This window comes from Emericellopsis cladophorae (assembly GCF_022114955.1).
Source record: "Emericellopsis cladophorae strain MUM 19.33 chromosome Unknown NODE_20_length_315653_cov_120_781897, whole genome shotgun sequence".
Taxonomy (NCBI): Eukaryota; Fungi; Ascomycota; class Sordariomycetes; order Hypocreales; family Bionectriaceae; genus Emericellopsis; species Emericellopsis cladophorae.
The window spans coordinates 197,101-220,145 of NW_026250945.1; the positions used below are offsets into that span (position 1 = coordinate 197,101).

Consider the following 23,045-nt stretch of genomic DNA (forward strand, 5'->3'; position numbering starts at 1 on the left):
TTGTCAGCCTGCGCACATGCAAGGAGGCACTTCTATGTAAGTATGTTTGCTACCTTGTCCAGATGGTTTGGCGCATCACAGTGTTTGCACGTAAAGTGATGTTGCGTGCCATCAAAGCGGAAGTCTGATTGCTTCCCGCAGTAGAAGCATTTCAGCAAGTGGGACCTCCGTAGTATCATGCTTGCATTTGTGCCTTTTGGCTACAATTTAGATATCCACGGTAGGAGATGGGGCGCAGTAGAAATGTTGATAGTCGGGGGATTCTGCCAGGCGATGACGGTCGCAGGGCGGGCGGTGAGGCACTGCTGCGCACAGGTACCAACAGCTCCCACCTTCACTTGCGACTTGTTGACTTGAAGGCAAGACCTACAACTTCTGCTAAACAGCTTGATCGCTTCAAATCAGACCTCGTTCTCTCGCAAGCTACGCGTACCTCCACAGAACTCATTCAAGTCCAAAGATGTAGCTTCGATGACTAGCCCTCTACGATTGACTGTTCGTTTCTCAACGTCACATCCCGATCTTGATCTCGACGTTCCTGAACCGCACAATGCGACGCCATTGTCTCTGAAGCGTATCTTGCGTGAGCGCCTCAACACGCAATCCCGCCTTCGCCTCATACACCAAGGCCGCCTGCTACCCGACACGGCCGCTCTGAGCTCCTGTATCACACCCACCTCCGTGCCCGACAGCGAAGACACCCAGCGCGACCATGATCCAAAGGGCAAGCGGAAGGTCGGCGAACCTGTGCACAGGACATACATCAGCTGTGGTTTGGGAGATGCCCTCACCCCGGAGGAACTCGAGGCAGAAGCTCGAGGTGCAGACAAGCCGCCCGTTGCGACAGCGACGAGTCGTTCCACACCAGTTCCCTCCACGCGGCCACGCCCTCGTGGTTTCGACCGCTTCCTAAGCCAAGGTTTTACGACATCCGAGGTCGCCACGCTGCGTACGCAATTTCAGTCCCTCAACCATGTATCGCGGTCGTCGCCTCCAAGCCCCGATTCGCTCCGCACAATGGAAGATGCCTGGATCGACTCGAATGCCAGTGATCCAGCCAATTTGCAGGTGGCTGACGACCATGGGCTCAGCGAGGGGCACTGGGTGGCCATGGCCATGGGCTTCTTCTGGCCGCTTGGATGCGTCGCCTGGGCTGTCAGACAACAAGATATATGGCCCGAGAGATGGGCGGCCTTTGTCGTCGCCGGCGCTATGCTGGGATTGCTGACGGGCTTCATCATGATGCTCTCGGCCGACACGTATTGACAAACGGCCGTGAACTAGGCACTCAATAAAGAGACAAGACACAATAATCTAATGTTGTGCAATCATCGAGACACCCTGTTCGGCGCGTAGTTAGTTCCGCAGTGTGGTCATGTCTGGATATTCCCAGTCAGATTTCGTGTTATATATCAGTGGCCATATCAGCCTGATCCATCCCAACGCCGGCAATGACAAACGCACGAGTGGCCATCCATGAAATACACGCTGTTAAAGATACAGACTCTGCGCGGCGACAATGTCCCTCCGAACCTTGTTCAAGCTCTCCTCGAACTTCTTGGTCAGGTCATCGTTGCCCATCACCTTGGCGGCCTCGCCCATCTGGCGAAGCAATTCTTCAAGGCGACGGAACAGGCGGATCAGTGACCCCTCGTACACGTTGGCCATTTTACTAGACATTGTCAGCTACATGTTGGGTTAGACGATGCGTATGAACAGCACTTACCAGATCTCGGCGAACGGCCGGCCTTGAGCCCACGCATTCACGGTCTCCATGAGCTGCCACTTGAGACTCGCAGCGTAGTCCTCCTCGTTGACGTCCAGCTTGCACTCCTGGCTGACCTTGGCCACCAGACGGGCTTTGGCCTGTATCTCCCGGTAGGGCTTCTGCAGCTCCTCCTTGAGGGAGGCTGTCTCGAGCTTCTCGTCGAAGATGAAGCAGCTCAGGACGGCGGCGCAGTGCTCCGGGGTGAGCTCGTTGAAGAAGCGGTCGAACAGGAGCTCGGAGAGCAGAAGCTCGTGGCCCTCGGTAGATGAAATCTCACAGGCAACTCGGGCCTTGAGCTGAACAACTTCCGCATCGTTGATGAAGCCAAGTCGGCGAAGGACGCGTTTTCGGGACTTGAGCTCGTCCATTTGGGCAATGCTGTGGGCCTTGACAATGGCCTTCTTCTTCTCCTTGATCTTGTCCGAAAGGGCGACCTTTTCACTATACTGGTCCCACAGCGATGGCAGGGCGGGAGACAGATGCAGTGGGTTGGCCAAGAGACGCGACTCGAGGACCTCGATCTTGCGCAGGAGCTTGCGGAAGGACTCGTCCACAATCTCCATGTTCTCGAGCGGATCGAGGGTCGGGACGCCGTCGCCTTCGAACCGGCGCCGAACCTCCAACAGCGACTTGCGCACCTCCTCCTTGTTGGCGTTGGAGCGCAGACCATCCTTGGGCATGAAGATGCGAATCTGACCGATGGACTGAAGGCAGGTGAGCAGGCAGGGCACCACCTCGTACCTGACGTCGTCGTCGTTCGCGCTGGGCAGCAGGTTGACGGGCAGACCATCTGGGCCCGGCTGCTCACCCTCAGAGACCGGTGAGCTGCTTTTCGACACACCCAAAAGCACGTCAACGATGCGGCTCTCCTGAGGCGGGTAGGCAGGTTCGCCCATCTTTGGATCTTTGCGTTCCGTAGTGTTCACCACGACGCCCCAGCCAAAGTCCACGCCGCCCAATACTCCCTCGGTTGATGTTTTGGGGTTGTAGATTTTGACGAGGCGACCGGGCTGCAAGAAATCCATACAATGATGGGGATGTTGGATGACGTGCCGCATGTCCTCGGTGAATTGATTCAACTGGTTGCGGATTTGGTAGTAGTCCTTGATGGTCGTCTCATCTGGGATCACCAGCCCATCTCTCTCCTGCTGCAGCGCCATGAGTTCCTTTTCCAAGGACGGTACGCTCGCAGCGTTCTGGAACTGGTGGAAACACCGCTCGAGCATGTACTCGGGCGAGATAGCCTCGATACGAAGGAGGTTGAGAATCATATTGTACCCCAGGTAGAATGCGGAGTTCAATCGGTCCTGTTGCCCTGTCACAATCTCCTTGGCAGTATCGGGCTCGAGCTTGTCGCCGATCATCATGATGACCAAACCACGAGCGTCGAGACCACGACGACCTGCACGACCTGCCATTTGGATATACTCGGAACAAGTAATCGGCCTGCGCTTAACGCCGTCCCACTTGGTGACTTGAGAGAATACGACGGTCTTGGCCGGCATGTTGAGTCCGATGGAAAAGGTCTCGGTGGCGAACAGGACCTTGATCAGTGACTCCTGGAAGAGAATCTCAATGGTCTCTTTGAGGATGGGGAGGAGTCCGGAGTGGTGCACGCCGATACCACGCTCCAGCAGTGGCAAGAGGTTCGAGATTTGTGGCAGCTCGCGATCCTGCTCGGACAAGCTGTCAATGGCGCTGCTGAACACCTTGCGTACCATGCCCTTTTCCGAGTCGTCGTTGAAGCCCATCTTGGACACCTTGAGCGCGAGATCCTCACACTCGCGCTTGCTGAAGTTGAACACAATGACAGGATTCATCTCTTTCCGGATGGTCATCTTAATGAGGCGATTGATGTCCGTACCGTCGTCTTTACCGCCTTTGCTTGTCTTCTTGTTCTTGCCCTTGCCCTTCAATTTTGCGTTGGCATCGTTCGATTCAGCGCCCTTCTTCTCCTCAACCTCTTTCATGACTGTGTTGAAATTGCTCTCGTTGAAGTTGCCCTTTTCGTCAACAACCATTCTTGCGCCCGCACCACCCATTGGAAAGAAGTAATTCTGGAGTGGTGTCGGTCGGAAATCCGTGTAGACGACATGGCAAGCTTGGTGGTGTATCTTGGCGATCCATTCGGCGAACTGGAAGGCGTTGGGAATCGTCGCTGACAGGAACACGTACCGCACCTTGTCGGGCAGCATAATGATCGTTTCCTCCCAGACAACACCACGCGTCTTGTCGCGCATATAGTGGATCTCATCAAACACCACCCAGGCGACCTCGCGCATGATCTCAGAGCCACGGTACAGCATGGAGCGTAGAATCTCCGTGGTCATAACAAGGCAGGATGCTGTGGGGTTGATGGTCACGTCACCAGTCATCAGGCCCACATCGCCAAAGATTGCCTCAAAGTCGCGGTATTTCTGGTTGCTCAGCGCTTTGATGGGGCTGGTGTAGATGACTCGCTGGTTGCGCTTGAGGCACTGGGCCACGGCGTATTCCGCCACCACGGTTTTACCAGCAGACGTGTGCGCGGATACGAGGACACTTTCGTCTCGTTCTATCGATGCAACAGACAAGCTCTGGAACGGATCCAACTTGAAGTTCCACGTGCGCGCTGGCTCCTCGGGGCTCTTGTGCTCAGACAGTGGGACGTATTCGTAGTCCAGGTCAGGCGGCAACGCCACTTGATGCTGGATATTGTGTGATAGTACCAGAGACGAGTCCTGGGCCAGCAGCGTGGCCGCACCTGCGACCTCTCGAGACTGCGCGGTATTGAAAGTGTCCGTCAACACTGGCCCCTGCGCATCTTCCTTTTTGCGCCGCTTCTTATCCTGCTGGCTATCTGCGCCGTCTTCTTCGTCCTCCCCGGCGTCTTGCGACGAATCCTCTTGATCGTCGTCGTCTTCATCCTCCTCGTCGGCTTCTGTCCCATCCGCCATTTCTGTGTCGGTCGCTGTGCCACCCTTTGTTGGATTGGCCTTGGTCTTTTCGACAGTAGAGTTCATTGCTTCGTCCATTTTCCGCTTCTTACTGCCGCCGCGGTTGCGATGGTTGGAAGGATTGGGTGATTCATCTTCGCTTGCGCTGTTGGCATCGGCTTTGCCCTCGAAAACGTCGAACAGCTCGTCCATCGCAACGTCGGCACGGTGGCTTGGTAGAGGTTTTGTTGAGTGCGCTTTCGGCTTTTTGAGAGCGTGAAAGGGTTCGTCTTGCCAAATAACTTCACGCGCGTCGCATGGGCACAGTACACATGGAAGTTGTGTACAGCAATGGCGGCTCTGGTGGCCGATCGGGAAGGATATGTAGAGCGATCACGATGCTAAGAATCCAGAGCCAGCCAGCAACAAGTGGGCTGCTTTGCAGACGCACAGCGGCAGAAAAAAAAAGTTACTGCAGCTCCAGTGCTTCGACTAAAGCGGTCAGTGCTCTATACTCCAATTATCCGACGTCGCAGCCAGCCTCGTCCGTAGGAGTTAATCTTACTAAGCAGCGCTCGGCTCGATGTAGGTCACGTGGCAGTCCTGCCGTTCGACTTCACCCGAGAAATCGGCTGAGGCCATCACTACTCCAAACTTCGGTCCCCAGCTGTCAAATCACCACCAGCACCAATCTCACAACCGTCAAGGTATGTTCAGCGACTCTACGCAACTTTCAAATTAGTTTCTCGACGCATTGACTAACCAATACCAGATGCTCTCTCGCGCCGCCACCAAGACGACTACATCCCTCGTATCCCGCCGCGGCTTCCACGCCACGCGCGCCCGCATGTCCTCGCCCTACCACTATCCCGAGGGCCCCTACACTAACATCCCCTTCAACCCCAAGAGCAAGTGGTTTGGTCTGGGATACTGGTCGTTCATGGCCACTGGCTTCTTCGCCCCGTTCGGCATTGCCGGTACGTCTGTCTGCATGCACTTCCCTAGGATCTCGAGGTCTCTCGCACGGCTTCGCTTCCATGTTCGGGAGTTCAGACTCGCTCTGCTTGATGTTTCACTATCAGCAAGGAGAAATTGCTAACGAGTTCGCAGTCTACCAGAGCTACAAGGCTTAAGCGACGAGTCGGCCACAAAGACTATAGGATATGGACATGTACTCCAAGCAAATAGACTAGGGCAGCTGCCTTTACAATTTCATTTGTGCCTCGAACCTCGTGCTCAAAATATCTCCATCATTCTCGAATATCATAATGACGTGTATTCTCAAAAGCATATATACAGAGGGTATGTTTACACAGGGTGCTACAATAGTCCTATCGATACACGCAAAGCACGCTTGTTCGCAACATATACACGCCCCCGCCACATGGCTATTCAGACAACTCCGGGCTTTGGCGGTGGAATCCTCTGTGGAGACTGCTCTCAACTTCTGCGTCCTGAGACTGCAGGTCTCGCCCTTCCACAACGCTCTCCGCAAAGGACTGCATGAAAGTGATGCGCTCCGGGGGCACCGCCCAACGCGACTCGAGCTCAGCGTAGGTCATCTCCACTGCTTCGGCATTCGAACAGCATTTCTTCACCGCGCGGAGAGCCCATATCACCAGCCACTGCTCTATTCTGAAGCTCCGTGCATTGTCGTCGCTGGCCGTGTACAGAGCAGACAGGACGTTGTGGAGACGCTTCTCGCTCCAATCCGACCCCTCAAAGCCACCGTGAACGAAGAATCCCTTGAACAAGGCCAGGAACACTGTGGGGTGTATCGGGATCTTGAGAAACTTCATCTCGTCGAGAAACTGCGCCACTTTCCGCAAATCACCCACTTTGATGGCGTAATGCTCGACAAAGAGCCGATATGTTCGGAGATTCGGCGCCAACTGCACATTCGTCTGCAACGACTTGCGTAGCGGGGGGTGGTGCTTGCCCAACTTGGAGAACATCATCAGGACCTTGGTGACGACCTTGTCCATCATGTAGTCTCGAGGTGGCATTTCGGAGGCGGCGGGTGTGTTACCGCTCTTCATCCTCTGGTATGTCTCCTCTGCTGCCGTCTCTTCGCCAGAGCGGAGCAGACCTGAAATGACTGCATTCAGCGCGACTGTGTCGACCATTTCCCCCGACTCCACCATGTCTTTGTAGGCTGCTCTAATGCCGTAGGAGTCGAGCTTGAGGCCAAAGTAGAATATGAGGCTGACATGGTGATACCTGTTGAACTCCAAGCCTCGCTTGTCCATCTCGGCATAGACCATCTCAGCCAGAAGGAAGTTGCCCGCCTTGGCAGCCACGTCAAAGAGTATGTTGAACGTGACCTCATTGCCTGGTATCTGGGCGTCGCGCTCCATCTCCCTCCACATCCTCAGCGCACTGTCCATCTCTCTCTTTCCAGCTTTCGACGTGTACTTTGTCGCAAACGAAAGGGCATAGTTCCATTGCGAGCGGCGGAGGGTCAGGCCGGCAGACTTGATATCGGCTATGAGCCCAAAATAGCGGAGCATGGACTCCATGTCGCGCCTGCGTGGCGTGCCCATGACTTTGAGGAGACGCGCCCGCCATTGGCCGGTGAAGTTCAGCATTCGCGGCTCCGGGAGCTGACGGTAGGCTTTGTGTATGGCGGCGTGTGTGTTGCGGCTGGGGTGGCGCATCTGGAGGCGGATAGCCTTGCAGAGATGTTCCAACTTTGTCGCGGTGCCCTCAGAGGGGCTGCAGATGTCCTCTCTCCCGGGATAGGATACATCGTGCTTCGACTCGGAGATGCGTAACTTGGGTCCATCAGGCTGAGCGTAGCCTCGGCGGTAGGGATCGCGATAGTAGTCAAAGTATTGGTCGACGGTGCCTGTGTTTTCGGAGGGGACATACGACTGGAGTACGGCTTTGTCGCGCACTGGGAGGTATGCGGCATTGTAAGGGGCGGGTGTGGTGGTTTGCGAGGCAGCAGCAGTGCTGTACGGTTTTCGTTTCCGCTGCTGGGACGAGGTCTGAACGCTGTCGTAGGGAATGAAAGTCGAGTGCAACCATTTGGCAGTTTTCGAGCAGAAGAAGTTCGGCCCAGGCTTTGCGCTCCCTTGGCATGCTTGCTTGGACACACTGGCACCGTGCGCTGTGCAGAATAGGCGTCGGTCGATGCTCGAGGACGATATTCTTTCGCCAGTCAAGCTCGCAACGGCGTTGGCGGCGGCCGAGCGGTTTCTGGACAACACGGCGCTGCAGACGGTGCCATCCACTCGACCGGAGACTTTCATGAGTCTTTGGTCATCTTCTGCAAGGCCGTCTCGGGATTGGCGGCAGGCGTGCTGTTCTTGAGCTTGGCTTCGCACTGGCGAGTGACGATTTGGAGAGAGCTGGTGAGTAGGGAAATTTCTTGGTGAGGTTTGGCGCGTGCTTAATCACTGTGCGCGGATATGCCTACCCTGCGTGGTCGTCGTGTCGGACCGCGCCTGGCCCACAGAAAGACCACCATGCTCCAATCCGATCCGCCAAGTCCCTTCAACGCCAAATTTCCATCCAGGCCTTGGAGTTCTTGGTTCGCCGCAACACTCAACGACGCGAACTGCGCGCCTACGCTGATCCTGCCCTACATCCTTCCTCGATCAATTCAAAAACCGGGGCTATGGGCGCCCGTCAACTCCGCCCAGCCAATGTCTGGCGCGCAAAGAACGACCTGCTGAAAACCAACCTGCTCAGCACCGACAAGGGCGCAGCCCGACCTCCCTGGTACGATGTCCTTCGCTCGACACCTCCGTCCGAGACACTTGTCCGCACAGTCCGACCCCGCCATGTGGTCGACAGTACGAGCAATAAGCAATACTACAAACCCCAAGAGATTGTGTATCCCGAGGACGCGCTACGAAGGCTGTTCTACAAGGACCACCCATGGGAGCTAGCACGGCCGAGGATGATCGTTGAGTTGGACGGCAAGGACTATCAAAAGACGGATTGGAGCAAAGGCTTACGGCAGCCTGGTATTCCTCTCTCGGGAGAGTCTGTCGTTCAGCGAATGCTATATCGAATGGATGTGGAAGGGATGACGCAGGAAAAGGCCTACGATGTGACGAGGCGGGAATTCTACCGTCTGCGCCAAGAGGAAGAGATTGCGCGCCGTGTTACCCTCGAGGAAGCGCGGCACGTCGGTGCCTACTTTGGTCTTGACAGGAGAGACATTGCCATGAAGCTGGAAAACAACGAGTTTGAGAACTGGAAGGTCTGGGCTGCCAAGCAGGCCGAGCTCAGGGCGAGTTCAAAGGACGACATGTTGGAGGACAACGGGATGGAAGACGCGGACGATCGTGGAGCGCCAGAGGTGGAGGTGGATGCTGCTGTGGACACCCCAGCGCAGCTGCCTCAAGGCGCGTAGACGGATACTGTACAGGGCTTGTATGATAATCATGTATAAAAGAAGGCCGCTACACTTCGCGGCGGCAGTTGAACACCAAAGGACCGACGTTGGTCACCCCATAGCGCAGCGCGACCGGCTCGTGTTGCACCGCGAATCCATCGGCCATTCCTGTATAATGCAACAGTTTCCCCGTCAAACTGAGCGTTGATATTCTCGCCCACGACTCGATGTACACAAAGGCGCATTTGCCCTCGGGAATGGCGTAGGCCATCTTCAAGAAATGGACCGCCAGAGCCACAAAGAGGCCATTTGCCGGGCCGTTTGAAAAGATGATTGTCGGGTATTTCTGCGTTCCTGCTGATGGGGACGAAAGCAAGACTTCAAAAATGATATTGCATAGGCTCACCAATGCAGAGAAGGGAGTCGTGGCAAGGGGCTGGTGCACCCTGCGTGCTCTGGTCACGGTGCGAACATCATATGTGCCCGTCTCTGCAGCGTCGTACTCGAGCCTCACGCGACTCTCAAACTCTTCCAAGTGATGCAGTGACATGTCATCGCCACGAGAGACCATGTACCGCCTGTGTGTTCTGGCAAGGTTGGTTTGTCCGTCGTCCATCATCATGAGCATCTCCTTGGTATGACCACCGGAGCCAAGCACGAAAAGATAGTACTCATCGCCGACGCGCTGATGAGCTGCTGGCTTCCATTCAATGGTCGTGCGTGCCCTTTGGCGGGACACAGCAAAATGGCGAATCTGGTGGTGTCAGCCACATCCAGCCCTGGGTTTGCAGGCGTTCTCACCACAGGTGCAGCTACCACGAGAATGACCAGAACCTGGAGCAGCACATGAGATACATGGACGTGCTTCGATGTGGTGAGCTGAACTGATACGGCTGCAACTCCAAGCCCGATTGTGGCCAGCAAGAGGCCGCGTCGAGATTTCATCATTGTCCTTTTCAGAGATAACCGGCTTCGGGTGCGTTTGGTGCTTTGTCCGCAGAGATGGTCGGTCCTAGATTGATCGGTCGATCGCAATTGACATAATCGGAGAGCTATTATCCCATTTGAATGTGTGAAGCCGACAGAGCAGCGCAGGTCCGCATTCCCAATTGATCGGGTAAACGTGGTTGAAGAGCAGAGTGCTGAAGATCTGAGCTATTTCTCATTCCTTGAAGCACAGGCGCGCATATGGAGGCATCCTCTGGAAGTGAACTCAAGAGCCGTCGCTACGCACTTTTATGAAGATGTAGGTATTTAAGAGGTCTGAATAGTTGCTTCTTGGCGCCCCGCCTGTGAGTTATACACCCACAATTTTAGTCACTCACACCTACGTACTACGGAGTAGGAATACATAGGCCTTACGGCCTCCTCTTCTTCGTCACAACGAGGCCATCTGTCTCATTTCGCTCGCGGTCTCTTCTCACCACTTCTCGACCGAGCTCATCCACGACACTCTTCACACCCTCTCCTGTCAGTGCCGAGCACTCGAGGTAGCGATCTGCCCCGATCCGTCGAGCTTGCCATGTTGCCTCTTCCACCTCAACGCAACACGTGGGAAAGGCGGCCAGATTCGCCGTGCGAGTATCAGACAAGCCCTCCTCGACGCTGCGCTTGTCGCATTTCATCCCCACAAGATGCAGCAGCGGAGGGTATCGGCTTGAGGAGGCGAAGCCCTCGTGCACGGCACACCGCCACTGGACAGGAACATTCGGATCAGTCTCGAGACCTGCTGCATAAAAGGGACATTCTGAACTTACCCATCTGACGATACTGTACAGTCCAATCTTGTCTGCCACGTCAAAGCACAGAACGACCGCGTCCCAAGCCATGTAGCTCAACCGTCGCACAGTGCTCAGATCCGGTGCGCCAGAGGTATCCTACATCTCCAACGTGACAGGTCTGTCATAGTATTCTCTGCCAGCTGCGTAGACTTCGTAGCAAGTCCGTGTGATGGCAATGGCCTACAGTTTGTCCATGTCAGCAGTCACCGGCAACGACTTGAGAATCAACATACATCTGGAAAATAGCCATAGCGCGCTCGGCTGTCAACTTTTAGCATCCGACTTGGCCTGAGGACAGATCGATTGAGGGAGAGAATGTCCAACTCACAACAATAGGCTCGTTTGGCCAACCGCCTTCCCGCCGACAAACAACACATTCATTCTCCTTCGCTGGCCATCTTGCGCAAGAGACAACCCTTTTGTGAACTGCCCACTCAGCACTTCTTCGTCGGGACTCTCACTTCTCTTTCGCTTGTTTCCCCGGAGAAGCCCCCTGAGCATGTCTCGTTTACGCGTGCCGTGCTCGCCATGTTCGCGTATGGTGCCCAGGACAGTCGCCGCGCGCTTGACGGCAACCTTCCCAAAGACGGGGGTCACTGCTTGGCGGATGGTCGTGGAGATGCGAGAGGGGGGGCGACTCTGTATGGATGAGGTATCTTGATGAAACGAGGCAATGGTGGCATGTTGGCTATGCTCATGGTCCCCGCTGCTGAAGTCGCGGGAGTATGTCTGTAGTCGTCAGTCAGCGGCAATTTCTGTCGATGCGTGTCGCCCTACAAGTCTTGTGGCCGGTCGGAGGGTTTCAAGCTCGCTAAACGGATCTGTTCGCTCGTGCTCAGAAGGCACGAGATGCCTCCAACTCTCGATGGAGCTGCTTTTCTCGCGAGAATGAGCCATCAGCACGATGCAAAAGACGCTGCTTGTAGAAGTGAAAGCTAGGTTCGGAGTAACTAACCAAGTACAGGTGAAGCTGGTCTCGAATATGGGACAGGGCTTATCACCTTGAGCTCACCTCGGCACCATGCACAAGCTCACTTCCTTTAGCGGGATCAGACGTCGAGTTTGACATTGCTTGTGCAATAATGAGGATATTACACTTGGGTATTGGTCGAAATTGTGGCAGACGATACGCTTAGGGTTCTAATTATCTAGATAGTGTTCAAACTCGTAAAATTTGCATGAAACAATCCTCTTTTCCTGAACGCCAGTCACCGGGTATGAGGACATTGCCATACTGATCCAGCACAGCTGTATGCTTGCGCCAGCGCCATATAACTCCAGATCCCGAATGTTGCCCGTACTTCCCGTCCATCCGTTTGATCTCGTGCCGATCCCTTGAGAAAAGCCAGACTCCATCCAATAAAACATGGTCATGGCGGACTACCTGCCGCTATTCGCCGGTACGAGAAACATTGTTTTCGATGAGTGCTTAGTCGCTGGCAAGTCCGTCGTCAAAGTCGTCGTCCAGTGTGACCGCACTCTCGGGCAAGCTAGAATCGGTCCTCCGCAGCAGGCCCAGCCCGAGCTCTGCCCGTACGTCACGCTGAATACGTAGAAAATAAATCCTCAAAGTCCTGAGTCCTTTCAAAAATCCCACATCCGGTTCATTTGGGTTCCTCGGTGGGCACTTCATCTCCTTGGCTTGATCAAAGGGCGTCAGGCTGTTGGCAAAGTCTGCAACCTTGAAATCAATCTCCCGCTTGTTTCTCTTCTTGTGTCGCGACGTCTCCTCCGTATCCGTCGCCGCATCGGTCATAGAGTCGTTGGCCGTGTCGTTATCCGTCGCATCGTCCGAGGCGACATCCCCGTCGTAAAACATTAGCAAACTAGCCGCGTAGAACCGGTAACCCCGGATGCCTTTGACGACTTGCTCCAGGCGCGCCAGCTTCTTCAGAACCACTGGAATGTGTCTCAGCACACTGTGCAGGTCGACACCATTGTATAGGAACTTCTGAAGCGCAGCCTGGAACTCATCGCCAACCTCGAGGCGACGCCCAAAGTACTTGTCTTGAAAGTCGTAGGATTCGGTTTGCGCGTTCCACACTTGAAGACCACATATCCGTACACCCAGTTCTCCTGACGTCGTAGTGCGGCATTTTTCCCGTTGGGATTGTTGCTTCTTTGGTGAAGCATCGACACCGTATTGCCGTGTGCCCATTTTGAGATCCATCATGCACGGACGCTTCATACCAGCCGTGAGGTCTTCTAGTAACAGGAAGTATTCCACTCGATCACGTTGACACTTTGCTTCCTTGGGGTTGACCGGCCTCGGGACTCTCTCAATGACTTCCTCTGAGGCTGTCATGTCGTCAAGTCCCGAGCTTTCTTCCACTGTCCCGGACTCGGCAATCTGCTCGATGGTGGCGATGACGTGGCCTGTCGCTTCATTCGATTTCTGCAAATCTTTCCAAGTCATGCCCTCCCCGTCGAGCTTGTGCCCCGCGTCATCGGCTTCTTCAAAGTACTTCAGGTTGCCCCGAGATTCCTGTACATCTTGCGGCTTCCGTCTCAACCCTCCCGCCGAATATCTGCGTTTCCGTTTCACTGCCAAGGGGCTGCATTTGAAGGCTTCAGACTCCGGCGCACTAGTCCCGCTCAAATCTTTCACCTCGACACCATCCGCGCTGTATCCATCGGCGAAGAGATCATGGCGGGGCCCGAGATCGCTGTGCGTGTATCCGTGCAGGCTAGGCGGTGTTTGCGGCGTGTGCAGACCGTTGTGATGGGTACCATTGTGTCCTGTTAGCTGCTCGGCTTGGGGAGCAGGTGATGTCGTTCTTTCTTGTGCCAGATTGGGATCGGAATTACTCGACCGAAGTAGCCGCTGCAAAGTTGTGCGAGGAATGGACCGTTGGTGCGGTGGTCTGTGCCTGTGCACCTCAACAGGTTCTTTCAGAAAGGCGTCATTGAATACTTCGTTCCGCAACCGCTTGTTGACAGTCGTCGCGCCCCAGCTGTTCGGGCGCTCGTCCATGTGCGGCCGAGTCGTGGGGGCATCCAGCGTGAGTTCAGGGGCCGCGCTTGCAGCCCTCGTTGTGGAGATGCTGCGTCGACGATATGCTTCGCCGGTCACTTCAGGTTGCAGGAGGTTGCGAGGAAGAATATGCCGATTGTTGTCGAATGACACTGTCGGTATCTGCATGCTGCTGCTACGGCCCATCGAGTGGCTGACAACTCGCGCCGTCCTACCTGGCGGTTTGCCTTCTTCAGTCGGAGCCTTGGCTTGTGAAGTCTCATCCTCGTTGATGGTCTCTTTGGCTTTCTTGCGCTCAGCGGCAGAGGCTTCTTCCTTTTTAGATGTGCTCCTGCGTCGTGGTTGCTTCTGAAGCGTCACGTTCAACACGCCGATATACCTGGGCCAACGTCAGCAACATAGAATAAAAATTTGCAGTACGTAGCATACCGAGGCAGGAAGGGTAAGAGGTCACGATGGTAACGCTCGATGATTTCGTAGAACTCATTCTCGCGATTGTTTAATTGCTTGCATACAGCTCTACGCGAAAAGCGCCACAGTGTAGTGTGCCCTCCAACTTGGTGTTTGTAAGGAATCAGTTCGATGGCTTCGAGTGGCTGCGGGGAATGGGAAGGACGATTGTTGGTATCATCCTGCTGAACGAGTCCGGTCCGAGCGAAAGCTTGCGCCAGCTGATTGGACATTTCGTGATCGCCTTCAACAGCTACATCCTCGGACAGAACCGATGAGATATCGTCGCGGTTAGCCACAAGACTCTCACGGGAGCGATATTTTGAGATATGGCTCGACACCTCATCCTTATCAACAAGCTCTGGCTCCGGTTCATCGGCTTTCACCAACCAGGGATTTGTCTCGTCTTGAGACAACGATCTTGGCTTTGAATAGACCCCTTTGGAGCTGTCAACATCGCTAGGACGAGGCTTGTCATGGTGCGGTACGAAAACAGCAGAGGAAATCTTCTCTTCACCAGATTCATCTGCATCTGGATCCCGATCCGATTCTTCCTGATGACAGGTTTCCGAATCAGCAGTATGTTCCGGAATCCTCTCCCCGGCCAACGATGAAGGAGCCTTTTCCAATGTTCCCTCTTCAGTCGGGTGTCGCTTTGCTTGTGGCCGGTCTGTAGACGCTGCAGTCTCGTTGTCTTCGCCCACAGTTGGCTGTTGAGAACCAAGACTGAAATAGTCTGTCAAGCTGGATGACGCTGCCGTTTGGGGCATCGAGACCGAGCTGGATAGGGGCGGCTCCTCGAGATTGAGTGGCGTTTGTGGTGGACGGTGATGTTCGCAAGGCGATCGAGATGGTTGCTGTTTCTGTGGGCTCTCCTCTGAGGTGGAAGCTAGCTTCTCCCTGGTGCTGCTCTTGGTATCGCGGCGGCGAACCTTATCACCTGGCGGCAGACCTTCCTTGAAAAATCGAAGGCTGTAGCTAGCCTTTCTGCTGCGCGCGTTGTGCTCCACGCCCGCCATCGCCTCAGCGACCGATTTCTCGACCAATCCGCCCTCTTCCGAGTCCTCACCGGTCCCGATGGACCATATCTTTTCTGTCTTCTCCGGGCCAACCGTATGTCGGTGTTCGGAAACCGGCGGCCGAGGTGCCACATGATCGCTTGTCAAGTAGCTGGTCCTAGTCGGTGTCTTAGATGTGTCCGCGCTTGTTGGCTGTGGGAACATGGACGTCCGATCCAGGACAGAACCTTTGCGATCGACGTCGAGAGATGTCGAGGATCTGCGACGGCCCTGGTCAACGGCTCTGCGCGTCTCCGACAGCATGTCAGTGAACTCTGAGCCCGACAACATTGCCGGGAGACCCATGGTTGAGGGTACACTCGCAGCATCACGACCAGGAATGATCACCGTCGCAGGCGCTGCGGTCTGTGTCGCCATGGTCAAGGCAGGCGTTATTTGGGAAGGGCGGGGTTTGGGATTGTCCTTATCGCCATGTTGCGATGCGCGTGCGTCGCTGGGCTTATCGGTCGAGCCGTTGGTGGGGTGAGTTCTCGCTATGTCGGCACTATGCTTCGAAACGTCTGCGCTTCCTGCTCCCCCGTTCTCTACAGGGTGCGAGGGTTGTGGTTGTGGTTTGGGTATCCCGCGGGCGGTGGCCAGGGCCTGAGCTAGTAGCGACGGACCGGAGGGCCGAGACGCAGCGACAGGACGGACAGTCTTATCGTTCTTTGCATGCAAGGATACAGGTTCTGATGCAGAATCGGAGTCGTGGGGTGGTAGATCCTCAGGGGCACCAAGACGTGGGCATGGTGCGGCGTACTGGTCCGCCAATGGAGCATCACTATCTGTACCCTCGGACGCAGTGGCACTATCAACGGAACGTGCGCGGGTCAACGATACAGCGTGTGCGTCATTTTCAGGAACGTGATTCGAGCTGGACATGAGGTGAGCAGCACATCTGGTAGATAGTCTGGACTGAAGTGTGCGTGGGAGACCAGCTTGGATTGATTCGTGGGGAGATGCAGGTGGGCAGTATTTTGGAGGTGCGTGCGTGGAGGAAGATGAAGGAAAGTTGGCAAGGTGGGATCTCCCCCCAGCTAGCAAATGCAACGATCAACTTTGATCACTGGCTCATGCAGCACTCGGTGAGGGAGGCGGTCTGTGCGTCTGCTAAGGTACTTGCGGTCGCGAGCACCAAATGTCTTAGCAGCAACTAGACTCGGCCCTTGCATGTGGAGGAGCAACTACGGAGTAGTCCCGATCACTGGGAGTGCCCTGGAGGCTGGCGATGTTTGCTGTACAGTACGTAAGAACGTGCCGGTGGTACTGTCATTGTTGCACAACAGCCACATCAGCGTCCACAAGGCCGGTTTGCGGGGTCTTAGTGGTCCAGTGACCGGGGGTCTGGAGATGCAGAATCTGTCCAGTGGCCGTTCAGCATCATGGCTCATGGCTACACTGTTGCTTTCAATTCAACGAAACAACGGCAGACATTAACATGCCGAGAGCGATAGCGACATGAACCAATTGTTAAGCAAGCCTCGATTGTTGGGGATTGCTTTTTAGCTTTTTTTCGTCCATTGGGAACTATTAGCTGCACCGACAGCTCGTCACAAAGTACTCTGTAATCCTAAGGTTTTACCTGACACAAAGACGATACTCGAATACGCTAGTATTTGCCGTTCATCGACTAGCTGGAAATACGTGTGTTAGGTAAAATTCCATAGATGCTCTCGGATGAACAGGATTTTGGCGTTCGTCGTCGGTTATTCAAGCGGAACAAGAGGTTGTGGAGAAAGGAACCAAACCGACTTGAGTAGAATCGGTACCATCAAGGTACGTATAGACCGTCAACAAAACCCAACGGGACTCCTCGAGGACCATTGCGAGTACTTGTCATTGCTTGGAAAGCCCGGCCTCTCAACCCGGAATAGTGAACTTGAGAGCGATGATACAGCTCGAGCTTGCTGGCGTGCAGGGTAGCCTAGGACCTCCGACAGTAACTACGTACCTTGCGATTGCGGCACCCCACTATTCCGGTTGGCAGGACGACGCGCCGATCTGTTTTGCATTTGTTTTGGCGCAGTGCCAGGGAAGCCCCGCCAGGATTGCCGCAGCGCACAATGATCCACGTCAATACAGGCGCATTTGTCGCGTCACCACGATCGTTGTCAACAAAATCTGTTGCCACATTAAAGACATCCCTCCACCTGAATCAACTCCCAGCCACAAGTATCTTTTGGTCCTAAAGGATTGACTGCATATTGTCCGACATTATCCGTGACTATCTCACTACGCAGCCCCAGGAGCAGCATAATGTATAGCAGCGACTGCACTGCGATCACCATATGAGCCGACAGTCTACGAGCCAACTTCGCGCGCCGCGAGCGACCTGACTCGTCCGTCGTTCCCTTTCTGATGGGATTCTGATTCGACCTCATAACATACATCCCTAGCTGAGAGGGCAGTCGCGTCCAATCCTTTACCAGAGCACCGCGTCGCACGAGCACGCCGGCGAGCCAAAGCGCCCCATTCACCAAGGCGTCAAACCCGAAAACACGCAGTCGACATGATAGCAACACTTCCCAGTGCCTCGCATGCTGCTTGGCTCGAGTCCCTTGACGAGGATTGGCCTTCGTCGCCTCTTTCCAACGGAGAACTGCCATCCGATCACGAAAACATCGATAGCCCAACCAGAGATGGCCGCGATGCGCCGCTGGGGGTCTCTGGACGCACAAAGCTCGAGTCGCGACACAGCTTAAGGAGCCCTCAGCAGGACAAGGCAGCGGGTTCCGTCCGATTCTCCAATGCGAACAAGACCAAGGACACTGCTGTGGCCGACTTCAACTCTGACAATCACGTGCTCAGAGAAGAGAGCGCCAATGACTCGAACAGGCGCAGCAGTATACTCATGATGAACAACAAGTCACCTACATTCTCTTCTCGAGGGAGCCAGAGGAGCTTTGGCGGCAGCGTGAGAAGAGGCAGTCGCCGCGACTCTTCGGCCTCCGATGGATCAGTGGTCCGCCATCCAGGCCTTGGGGAGGAGCGTGTTGCCGCAGCGTCAAACCAAACACCGGAGTGGAAGCGTCGCTTGGTCCTGGGTGGCTTGCAATATGGCGAGCAGCGTGATCTGTTCTCATCTGCAGCCAACGGCTTGCAGGACATGTTCAACCCCCCTCCTGCTGACTTTGCGGACAACGACGAGAACATTGCAATGAGCCCAGCCGCTGTGGAACCAGAGACAAGTCCCGCCACTTATGAAAATCGTCGAGCCAGCTATGATCTCGCAGAGGAAGTTTTCAAGATGGAGCAGGAGGAATGCGAAAGCCCCGATTTTGACCGCCTCGCTTCGCCAAGTCCCAGTCCTCGACGACCGAAGCGACAGAATGCTTCGTGCCCTAGTAGTTCCTACCACGAGAATACACACTCACCGTCCTTGAGCCTCGCGGCAGGACGTACAAAGGCCATGGTGCCCGAGGTCAGGATTTACAGGGACGCGAGCTGCTTCACTGCATCATCTGCTGGCAGGAACATGCGTGCCAATAATAGTGGCCACAACGACAGCAATGAGAGCTTCAGCGAGATAAAATTGGGCGTGGAGAAGGACGCAACAGGTCAATTGCAATTCACTCCTCGTGTCCTACCTGGGTCTAAATCTAGATACACATCTAGGCCCAGCCACCCACCTCGGCGCTTGGCCAGTTCCTTGCAGACACTGGGGCATCATGACCTCACACAAAGGTTGGAAAGACTCCGCCTCAATCAGGACAGCGCCCTGTACAAGGAGAATCGGAGATTTGCCAGGGATTCTTCCGCAGGCATTCTCAAACACCACGACGGCGCAGAACTCACACAGCGCGAGGTGACCATCGCTGAAGATGTCTCTGAGCTCGGCGCCGCCCGGTCCTCTGCCAACACTGACCAAGGCACAACGTCAGCTCCTAACCAATCTCTACAATTCGATAATCAATCCTCGCACTTTGACCCCAACGATTCCAACATTATCATGAACTCGACACCGCTGAGCAGGTTCACCATGTCCTGCAAAAGTCGACAACAGCCAGAGATGGAAAACAACGGTGACAGCTTCACATTCGACAGCGGGGCGTCCTACGGGGATCAGCCGCAAACCGAAGATTCGGGCTCACTTCAGCCCCGTGATTCTGTGTCTTACAATGAGGGGGGTCAACTGGGCCAAGGCGAACACACAATGTCTCCCCAGCACGAAGAGCTGTCCGACACTGATAACCGTGAACAGCACCAAGCCGTCGATGTGTCACACGGTCTCAGTCCGCTTCACTATAGGGCGCCCGGTAGCCCTTTGAAGCTTTTTGGGCCTTACGACACCTATACCAACAAGACGTTACTCCGACGTATCAGTCAATTTGAGGAGGGGACACCGTATACATCTTCTGCTCACGAACCGTCCGAGGTTGAGGAGGGGATCGAACCAGTGAAACGGCCGGCTCACATCCGGACCCCGGCAAAACAGTCACAGATGCGCGACAGCTCGAGTCCCGAGGACTTTGGGTCGGGTAAGCTGGACGGCTACAAGTTCACGACCTCGCTCCGATCCCCTATGCTAGACCAGCAGTCCTCAGCCCACAAGCCGACCGACGATGGTTTATCACACGGGTACATGCGGAAACAGGTGCATCTCACGCGACCAGGCTCATCATCAAGCGAAGGATCAGGGATCTTCGTTCGACGTCGGCGAGAGCGTGCCGGGACGCTGTCAAGTCAATCCAATGTGGAGTTTGGGGGTAAACGACCGCGCACATCTCCTGAAAAGGTGTCCACTCCCAAGAGGAGACGGACGCATCAGGAGAGAACGCAGGACTTCCTCGATGAAGCCACAAGGATCATGGCTGCCATTAGAAACCAAGTTCATGGCGACGAGAGTGTGGCTTATGAGTCGGGCTCAGAGTCGGAACGAGAGCCATTCTCCCGCCCGCCCAGTCGAGGTGAACCACTGCCATCGCGGCGCAATGTCTTTGCTGAACAAACACCTGAAATCGCCGCCCGGTTGAGACGCTACAAGGAGGCGACTAGTGACATGGATGAGCTCGTATCGAACGAGCCATCCTCCCCTGGTTCACGCGAGCTGCTGAGTCCGCGGAGCCAGGGATCTGGCAATGAGCAAGACAGTTACGGAGCATATCGTCTACCAATGGTGCCATCATTCGCGGATGCGATCGTGAGCGACATACCAAATGTGCGTATCTCGACCAACCCCAATACTCGCTACTCGGCGCAGTCGTACAACTCGTTTGGATTCGACCTCCACAGCAACGGCTCTTATCGAACAGGCTCCTCGCGCGGTTCTGACACCAGGAGAACCATTGTGCCTGAAAGCGTCTCGCACCTCATAGGTGACCGAGTTGGAAGTATGCGTCTGGACAAGGGGAATAATGTGTGGGTCAAGGAGAAGGGCTTTGTTCAAGAGACATGCGCTCCAGTACCACAAAGCGATAGCGAGGACGATCCGTTTGCCAGTATTCCCGACCTGTCAGTGGACGCAGTGCGCGAGCTGGACCATCTCAATCTGGCCTCGCCACGTAAGGAAAGCACCGTTGCAAACATGGGGCAGCTTCGAGCACCCGACAGCTCTACGCCAGCACGGCCCAAGGTTACCTTCCGGCCAGCGTCACGAATCGATGAGCAGGACGAAGATAGCACCGTGGAACTTCCTCATCACCAATCGGAAGTCCGACTTTCGAATCAGCAGCTTAGCCTCGTCGCGGAGCAGAGTCTCGTCAGCCATCATTATCCTACGCCTGACGGTGCTCATGCCAACGTCAGCCTTGTCCTGAACCAAACGCCTATCCATGGGAGCGGCCTCGACAGGGTGCGCCACAACGCATTGTCCCTCCGGCGAGAGGACGAGGCGATCATTGGAAGCAACGTTGGCAAACTCTCGCTGAGTCCTCTATCCGACTTTACCTTCCATCATAAGAATGACCAGTCGTTCGGATTCGAGGTCAGCTATGTGATGGGCGACCGGCATTTCAAGACGGGCAATGACGCGCAGCCGACCATGTCAATCAGCCTCAGGACACTTGTAGAGAAGCTTGCACAAGCCGAGCCGCAAGAGTCGTACTGGGAGGAGCTGACCGAGCTAGACCTGAGCGGCATGGATATCGCAAGTATACACCAGCTGGATGAATTCTGCCCCAGGCTCGTGAAGCTCGACGTTTCCCAGAATGCCCTCTCGAACCTTGCCGGGATCCCGGCCACGGTGAGGGAGCTCAAGGTCTGCGGCAACCGGCTCACGGAACTGACGAGCTGGGATCATCTACCCAACCTGCAGTATGTTGACTGCTCCCAAAATGATCTCCGAAGCCTGTCTGGACTCCGCAATCTGCATCACCTGCGCAGCATCAAAGCCGACAAGAATCACCTCAAGAGCATCAACGACCTCGATAAACACGCAGGCTTGCTGTCTCTTCGCGCTCGGGACAACGAGATTGAGGAGGCCGATTTTGCGCGGTGCCAGCTCGCACGGGTCACCGAGGTCGACCTCGAAGGGAACAGCATCATGTGGGCGCGCAACTTGCATTGGGCCCCTGCTTTAGCTCATGTCAAGCTTGCCAGGAACTGCCTGCGCCAGTTGGAGTTCAAGAGTGTCGTCCCGGGCCTGAAGCATCTAGACATCAGTCACAACCAGGTCGCGTCCATTGACTTGACGAACGTGCCGAATCTCACACTTTTCCATGCCGATAGCAACCGGTTCGGTGATGTTCGGGGCTGCGACGTCACGCGGAGACTGGACAGCCTCTCGCTCCGGGAACAGCAAGGGGAGCAGCCAATCGACATGAGTTTCTTGACCGCTGCCAACGAAGTACGGAAGCTCTACCTGTCTGGCAACTTTATAGGTGCCTTTGCGCCGCGGGTGGACATGCTCAACCTTCAGCTCTTGGAGCTGGCTAGCTGCGGGCTGCAGTTCCTGCCCGGCAACCTGGGCCAGCTGATGCCGAATCTGAGGAGCGTGAATCTCAACTTCAACTCGATCCCCGACATTCAGTGCCTCGCCTTCATTCCGAGATTGAAGAAGCTACTGGTGGCAGGGAATCAGATCAAGGATGCCAGAGTTATGGAAGAGCTGGTCTCCATGTTCCCGCACCTGACGCACGTGGACACCCGAGACAACCCTTTCACCCAGGGATTCTATGTGCCACTGTGCTCGCTCTCCTCGGAAGGCCGGCACGACCCGTTTGTCTTGCCCGAGGCCGATGCACAGAAGGACGCTGCATTTGCAGGTCGTTTGATTATGGAGATGAAGATGAGGCGGAGAGTGCACCATATTGCGTTTGCTGCTAGGTGCAAGAAGCTCAGAATGCTGGACGGCCTGGAAATGTCCACCAAGAAGGCACTGGCACAGGACGACATATTGCGCAAGCTTACGGAGGCTGACATTGTGCCCCTACTTGGGGGCGAGGAGGAATAATGTGTGACATACGAAGGTGGAATGGATTAGGCATTTGGTAAAGTGGCGTTGAAGGGCTGGGTCAAGGACGGCAAGCGTGATCTTTCGAGGGAGTTATACATACATGAGCTCTACAGCATGGCGTTTCTGCTAATTTTGAATTTTCAATCAACCTCATTCCAGGCCTTCATCCAGCCTCATAGGTTGGAATGGACACTTGTAGCTGCCTCCCTCCCTCTCTCCCTCCCTCCCTCCCTCACCGTGCGATCATTGGCCGTTGCAGTTAGCTTCCTAGCTTCGTTCACGCGCTACGTTGGCGCTCCCGTGATGGTTTTGTACTTTTCGTACATGTGCCCAAGCACGCGATTTCTTCCGTTTGGTT

The 23,045-nt window shown here is 55.2% G+C and overlaps 8 protein-coding genes across 8 annotated transcripts; 4 read left to right on the plus strand and 4 right to left on the minus strand.

Annotated features, from left to right (window-relative positions):
* Positions 1–471: 471 nt before the first annotated feature.
* J7T54_005291 (uncharacterized protein) lies at positions 472–1,266 on the plus strand (the record flags this gene model as incomplete). Its single annotated transcript, XM_051506235.1, has 1 exon — positions 472–1,266. The coding sequence occupies one exon, from the start codon at positions 472–474 to the stop codon at positions 1,264–1,266; it is 795 nt and encodes a 264-aa protein (XP_051362436.1).
* A 225-nt stretch (positions 1,267–1,491) lies between these two features.
* J7T54_005292 (ATP-dependent RNA helicase DOB1) lies at positions 1,492–4,896 on the minus strand (the record flags this gene model as incomplete). Its single annotated transcript, XM_051506236.1, has 2 exons — positions 1,492–1,672; positions 1,727–4,896. 2 exons carry the CDS (start codon positions 4,894–4,896, stop codon positions 1,492–1,494), a joined length of 3,351 nt encoding a protein of 1,116 aa, XP_051362437.1.
* Positions 4,897–5,455: 559 nt separating this feature from the next.
* On the plus strand, positions 5,456–5,816 carry J7T54_005293 (cytochrome-c oxidase chain VIIc; the record flags this gene model as incomplete). Its single annotated transcript, XM_051506237.1, has 2 exons — positions 5,456–5,660; positions 5,794–5,816. The coding sequence occupies 2 exons, from the start codon at positions 5,456–5,458 to the stop codon at positions 5,814–5,816; spliced, it is 228 nt and encodes a 75-aa protein (XP_051362438.1).
* Positions 5,817–6,071: 255 nt separating this feature from the next.
* On the minus strand, positions 6,072–7,937 carry J7T54_005294 (Pentatricopeptide repeat-containing protein-like protein; the record flags this gene model as incomplete). Its single annotated transcript, XM_051506238.1, has 1 exon — positions 6,072–7,937. The coding sequence occupies one exon, from the start codon at positions 7,935–7,937 to the stop codon at positions 6,072–6,074; it is 1,866 nt and encodes a 621-aa protein (XP_051362439.1).
* Positions 7,938–8,305: 368 nt separating this feature from the next.
* J7T54_005295 (uncharacterized protein) lies at positions 8,306–9,049 on the plus strand (the record flags this gene model as incomplete). Its single annotated transcript, XM_051506239.1, has 1 exon — positions 8,306–9,049. One exon carries the CDS (start codon positions 8,306–8,308, stop codon positions 9,047–9,049), a length of 744 nt encoding a protein of 247 aa, XP_051362440.1.
* Positions 9,050–9,098: 49 nt separating this feature from the next.
* J7T54_005296 (Ras like) lies at positions 9,099–11,881 on the minus strand (the record flags this gene model as incomplete). Its single annotated transcript, XM_051506240.1, has 8 exons — positions 9,099–9,377; positions 9,438–9,785; positions 10,456–10,725; positions 10,789–10,820; positions 10,913–10,992; positions 11,046–11,073; positions 11,274–11,541; positions 11,825–11,881. The coding sequence occupies 8 exons, from the start codon at positions 11,879–11,881 to the stop codon at positions 9,099–9,101; spliced, it is 1,362 nt and encodes a 453-aa protein (XP_051362441.1).
* Positions 11,882–12,241: 360 nt separating this feature from the next.
* J7T54_005297 (putative inositol polyphosphate kinase-like protein) lies at positions 12,242–15,600 on the minus strand (the record flags this gene model as incomplete). The annotated part of the gene is made up of 2 exons (XM_051506241.1): positions 12,242–14,165; positions 14,216–15,600. 2 exons carry the CDS (start codon positions 15,598–15,600, stop codon positions 12,242–12,244), a joined length of 3,309 nt encoding a protein of 1,102 aa, XP_051362442.1.
* A 2,203-nt stretch (positions 15,601–17,803) lies between these two features.
* Positions 17,804–22,684, plus strand: J7T54_005298 (Septation initiation network scaffold protein-like protein; the record flags this gene model as incomplete). The annotated part of the gene is made up of 1 exon (XM_051506242.1): positions 17,804–22,684. One exon carries the CDS (start codon positions 17,804–17,806, stop codon positions 22,682–22,684), a length of 4,881 nt encoding a protein of 1,626 aa, XP_051362443.1.
* Between the last annotated feature and the right edge of the window lie 361 nt (positions 22,685–23,045).